The sequence below is a fragment of the Cololabis saira genome, chromosome 1 (assembly GCF_033807715.1).
Source record: "Cololabis saira isolate AMF1-May2022 chromosome 1, fColSai1.1, whole genome shotgun sequence".
Taxonomy (NCBI): Eukaryota; Metazoa; Chordata; class Actinopteri; order Beloniformes; family Belonidae; genus Cololabis; species Cololabis saira.
The window spans coordinates 31,478,625-31,484,407 of record NC_084587.1 but is presented as its reverse complement, the minus strand read 5'-3'; the positions used below and the strand labels follow the sequence as shown (position 1 = coordinate 31,484,407).

The window sequence follows — 5,783 nt, the reverse complement described above, 5'->3', positions numbered from 1 at the left end:
ACAGGAGGAGGGTGTGATGGATGTATTGTGTATTCGAACCGCACTCATTACAGTTGTGATTCGCTCTGCTTGTACCACAAATTACTCATCACCGCCGACTTCAGAAACTCCGCGGCCCCGACATGGGTGTGTTTGTGCGCGCGTCGCGCGTGCGTGCGTGCGTGCGCGCGCTCAGCGGAGTGATTGTGTCGGAACGCGGAGGCAACAAGCAGAGCTCACCAGATGACGCCGTAGGCTCTGCGTTGGTGTAACGCGGGACCATAAATCAGCCTTAAGTCCCTTTAGGCTAATACTGTGAGAAATAACCTCTCATAATAGCGGTACTACAGTTAATAAATGTAATAAAACTGCCGTTTCTGCTGGCTACTGAGTCCCGTAAGTGGCGAGTGAATTTTGACTCCTTAATTACTAACCAGCGTCAGAGTCACGCACAGTAAACAAACAGTGATGTTAGAGAGCCACCTTTTGGTCAATTTAAGCAACAGCATCGCCAGCTGCTTGACAGTGGCTCAACTCATATTAGTTTACTGTTTTTGTTGTTAATAATGTCATTGCAATTTTATCTATGCAATTGTGAAAAAAATGGCAAAATAAATGAAAAACTGTGAACAACCGCATTCCGTAGGCTATTCGGTACTCGGTATTCAGCCAAGTCTTTAAATTTTATTCCGCTTCAGTTTTGGCCTCAAATTTTCATTTCGGTGCATCCCTAGTTTTTTCGGTGGGTACCACTGGTAGCATTCTGGATTCTTGTTAAAACATGCTATTTGCTTTATTTGTTAATAAAAAAAAAAACTAATCTCTGGTTTCTTTCTATTTTATTCCAGAAGGGAGGGGGGGATCTTCTGATTTAAAAAATCGTGATTAAAAATCGAGATCATTCAATATGGGAAAAAAAATCGTGATCACTTTTTTTGCCATATCGCCCAGCCCTAGTATGTCCTGCTGTGTTTCTCAATGTGTCCAAGAGTCCATTTGGATTCTTTGTTTGGGTTTTTTAAACCCATTGATGCCTGAACCTTAAAATGGCTGCCGTTCAAATGGAAAAACGAAAAGACTGAAGACAGTCAAGGAGGCGACCCCGTCCTCTCCCTTCGCCAATCTTTTTGTTTTTCCATGGCCTGCATCAGGTGTCAATGGGTTAATTCAAATAATTTTGAGAACCACTGTTCATGTACTACTCTGTGAATTTGGATGATAATCTAACTGCAAATGTGTTCTGCCCTTTCCAGTCATGTATGTGAGGGCTGTGTGGAAGGAGGGTGACAGAGAGGAGGAAGGCGTGGTCCCACAGAACTGGGTTGATGGGAAGGGGAAAAAATTGTTCGGTGGCCTTCCAGTTATAGTGTGACTAAAACCGAGAAGGCTATAAGGGATCGGGTGGAGCCAGAGGAGGACTGGCTCGTCTTCCCCTTAATGAAGATAAAGATGACATCCGGTAAGTTTGGTTGTGGCTGGTTCTGTTAAGGAGATAAAGGTTAACTTCTGCCAAATTCGACATGCAGTTGTAATGCTAACGCTACCCTGGACTTGTCAGTACCTGAGATTTTTTTTTCTTCAGCCTTTTCTGAGATCCTGGTCATTGTAATGAGGGCAGAGTATATTCACACTTAAAAAAAAAAAAAGGTTATGCAACATCAGCAGACAACTAGCAAACAATGATGCCTTTTGGGATGATATTTGGACTAGGCCTATGTTCAAAAGGTTTAATGTAAACAAAGTCTGCCCCCATAAGAATAGCTCAGATCTCAAAGGGCTGAGTCGAAAAATACAGCATCACCGGGTACTGACAAGTCATGGGTTGCGTGAGCAATACATCATATTGAAATCGGCAGAAGTTCTTCTTTAAGCTTGTGTGTAGCTAGCTGTAATAAATAAATAGGATCTAGAATAGATGAATGACTTTTCACAGATTGTTAATGATGTTTTGGTTTGTGAATCGTAGCAAAGCGCAGAGAATGTGCCATCTACAACCTGACAAGCCTAGCTGAGGATGAAGAGGAAGACGACGAGAGAATGGCTAAAAAGAGGCCACGGAAGAAGAAACACATTCCAGACTTTCTTGAAAATGGTATGCATTTCATTCTCAACTTTCGTACAATGCATGGAAGGCAGGCATTCATACAATATAGATGATTGTTAATCTGACAGTGGCCCTCAAATGTTATACTTGTAATTAACATTGTTATATTTACAGATACTTCTGAATCCGATGAGGAAAGCAACAGAGGTATTATCATCTATGATGATTTTATAAAATTGTTCTGGAATGAAGCATTATACATTTTTTACGATGTTTCTGTTTTGCATGGGTATTTGTAAATAATTGCGTATCGCTAATAGGTGTAACCCTGTCAAGCTTTCCGGAGCCTCCAGCCAAGGTTTCTCCCCTTCGTGATTCAGGCATTACTGAACATCCAGAAAGGGGTGTTTCCAGGTATGCTTAATGACATGTTTGTGCCTTTTTAATACAGTTGAGTAACTTGCCTATACATTGCGATAGACCTCTAAATTAACTTTTTTCATCACCAGTCAAAATGGCTAGTAGATCCTACTAGCCAAACACACATTCAGTAATGGGTCAAAGTGGCTAGTAAGTTGCTCTTTAACACCAGCCAAACTGGAATTTTACCAGCATTTGGCCGCTTGGCGTTAATTTAGAGCACTGAATGCAATATTAAGTGACTCCAATGACACTTGGTCCAACAATGGATGCATCCCTCTCAGAAAAAGTAATGTCGTTATAGGTCCAGGTCTCGCTCCACCAGACGCCTGTCCAGGTCTCCCAACCCCACTCCCTCCAGCTCGGCCACGTCTCACTCTGCCAGACGCCCGTCCAGCACTCCCTCGACCAGACGCCCGTTCAAGTCACCCAACCCCACTCCCTCCAGCAGCTCGGCCACGTCTCACTCCGCCAGACGCCCGTCCACGTCTCACTCCACCAGACGCCCGTCCACGTCTCCCTCCCCCAGACGCCCGTCCAGGTCTCCCTCCCCCGGACGCCGGTCTAGGTCTCCCTCCCCCAGACGCCCGTCCACGTCTCACTCCACCAGACGCCCGTCCACGTCTCCCTCCCACAGACGCCCGTCCAGGTCTCCCACAGACGCCCGTCCAGGTCTCCCTCCCACAGACGCCGGTCCACGTCTCACTCCACCAGACGCCCGTCCACGTCTCACTCCACCAGACACCCGTCCACGTCTCACTCCACCAGACGCCCGTCCAGGTCTCCCTCCCAAAGACGCCCGTCCAGGTCTCCCTCCCACAGACGCCCGTCCAGGTCTCCCTCCCACAGACGCCCGTCCAGGTCTCCCTCCCACAGACGCCCGTCCAGGTCTCCCTCCCACAGACGCCCGTCCAGGTCTCCCTCCCACAGACGCCCGTCCAGGTCTCCCTCCCACAGACGCCCGTCCAGGTCTCCCTCCCACAGACGCCGGTCCAGGTCTCCCTCCCACAGACGCCGGTCCAGGTCTTCCTCCCACAGACGCCGGTCCAGGTCTTCCTCCCACAGACGCCGGTCCAGGTCTTCCTCCCACAGATGCCGGTCCAGGTCTTCCTCCCCCAGGCGCCCGTCCAGGTCTCCCTCTCCCAGGCGCCCGTCCAAGTCTGGCTACGCCAGATATGGTGAGTTTAATTTTAATTTAATAAAAGCGCTGTGCAATCAAGTATTTTGTACTAATGCACGCCTGATTGTCTGATTAAAATTACTCGTTTGTAGCCCAAGTCTGTTCAGTTTGTCCATGGTCAATTTCTAACTCCGCATTTCTGCGTTTTCAGATGTTAAAACCTGGACGTTCCCCTTGCCTCAGGAGGGTAAGTCTTGTTTTATTGATTGAACCTCCCTGACCATTGATTCATCTCTCCTTACACAAACTTTCTGTTATTTAAAGGAATATGTTTGCCTATATGTTTTCAATATGCCCCACTCCAGACAAAAATGTATTTACTTGGTGCTCTCTAGTTCTACAGGAAGCTCTCTAAATGTGTACATCAGTGACATCACTGCCATTCATATGCATGCTAGTGATGTCACTGAGGTACATGTTTAGAGAGCTCCCTGTGGAACTAGAGAGCACCAAATGAATCCATTTTACTATTTTCATCTTGAGTGGGGCATATTGAAATCATACAAACATTAAAAAGTGGTGAAATATTCCTTTAACCCATTGACAACTGGAAACATCATTTGTGTGTAGTTAACCCATTGATGCCTAAGCCTCAAAATGGCCGCGATACAACTGGAAAAACGAAAAGACTGGTGAAGACCCCCTCGCGCATGCCGGCAGGAGGACTGGGTCACCTCCTTGACCGTCTTCACCAGTCTTTTCGTTTTTCCATGGCCTGCACCAGGCATCAATGGGTTAACATTTAATTATCTTTTTTGAGTCTTATTCAAATCTCAATAATCTGGCGATTGTTTCTAATCGTAATCTCGGGATTGTTTCAGTATTTCAGAAAAAGGTTTTAACACTGCTCCTTGAGATTCGGGACAAGGCTTCTCCACAAGCGTCACACGTCGGTCACATCGTCAGGATGGAGACCATGGAGCAGTTTGATGAGGAGGAAGTGCAGCTCATGGACCCCAGTAACTTTGAACGCATGGTGGGTTTTGCAAATCTCAGGGATTAAAGCAAAAAAAAATCCCAGGACGGAAAGTTTTCAGACCACCCCCCCCCCCCCCCCCGTTGCGATTGAAAACGTAAATTTATAATCCATTCCTGAGAGTTCATTTTTTAATCCAGTGGCAATATCCGTGCTAGTAGATACTTTTTATGTAATAATGACAGGGGGTTCTAAACGAGGCACTGCACTACAGACTCGCTACATAACTTTGAACAAAGCATCTGAAATTAAAATGCAGATATACAAGCTCACAGCGCGTCACATTCGTAATGCAACGTAGGCTTGTAGCTCCGCAGTGTTTACATTGCGGCACACCGACATGCGACGAGGTCTAGCGCTGAGTTATGGTTCTGCGTCACACCAATGCAGAGCACACGGCGTAGGGTACGCGGCGACACGCACCGTACGTTGCGCGTCGCCGCGTAACCTACGCCGAGGCCTACGGCGTAGGTAACGCGTCGATTTAACGCGGAACCATAATTCAGGCTTCACAGCGCGACTCCACTGTCCGCCGGCGCGCGCCCAGCTCCTCGCCGCGCGCAGCTCCTCGCCACGCCGACTCCGCGCTCATATATTTAATACATTTATAAAGCCCATATATTTATAAAGCCCCACCTGGCCGAGCCCTAACACTGAGGCCATGGTAGATTTAGGTTACACACGGACACGCGGCACTGTTGACTTTTTTTCCCTGCCGGCTCTGCTCATTCGCAACGTGACCAGATCGTAGAGCCGTAGGCTTTGCGTCGATTTAACGCAGAGCCATAATTCAGGCTTCACTCACTGCCGCAATGTGTTGCCTCCAGTCATTTCAATGAGAAGCACACGCAAACACTGCATTGCATATTCAGTGCCGCACATAGGCTCCCAAATGGAAATGATTTTTGATTTCTGAATGAATGGATAGATACGTCGCTTATTTTTTGCATATTATGTTTTTCTTTTCTGGCCTGGCGCATCACGTTTTCGAGTCCGTTGTTTGGGGATTTTTTTTTTTTTTTTTCCCCCGTTCCGCGGAAACTTTTTGCTGAGACCAAAATCCGCGGAATTCCGCAGATCCGCGGAAGATTCTGATGCCTGAAGTTATTAGGTGTCAGGTTACGTGCATCTAAAGCCAGAGGAGAACTTTACTGTGTGTGCACAGCCAACAGCTGATTGACTGC

The 5,783-nt window shown here is 47.1% G+C and overlaps 1 protein-coding gene and 1 long non-coding RNA gene across 2 annotated transcripts; both read left to right on the top strand.

Moving 5' to 3' along the window:
• Nucleotides 1–1,146: 1,146 nt before the first annotated feature.
• LOC133462482 (uncharacterized) lies at nt 1,147–3,011 on the top strand. Its single transcript, XM_061744151.1, has 6 exons — nt 1,147–1,438; nt 1,946–2,071; nt 2,198–2,230; nt 2,344–2,437; nt 2,748–2,898; nt 2,946–3,011. Exons 1-6 carry the CDS (start codon nt 1,417–1,419, stop codon nt 3,009–3,011), a joined length of 492 nt encoding a protein of 163 aa, XP_061600135.1. The 5' UTR covers nt 1,147–1,416.
• A 515-nt stretch (nt 3,012–3,526) lies between these two features.
• LOC133452327 (uncharacterized) lies at nt 3,527–4,547 on the top strand. The gene is made up of 3 exons (XR_009783247.1): nt 3,527–3,621; nt 3,775–3,810; nt 4,445–4,547. It is a non-coding gene; the product is annotated as an uncharacterized LOC133452327 (long non-coding RNA).
• Nucleotides 4,548–5,783: the final 1,236 nt, after the last annotated feature.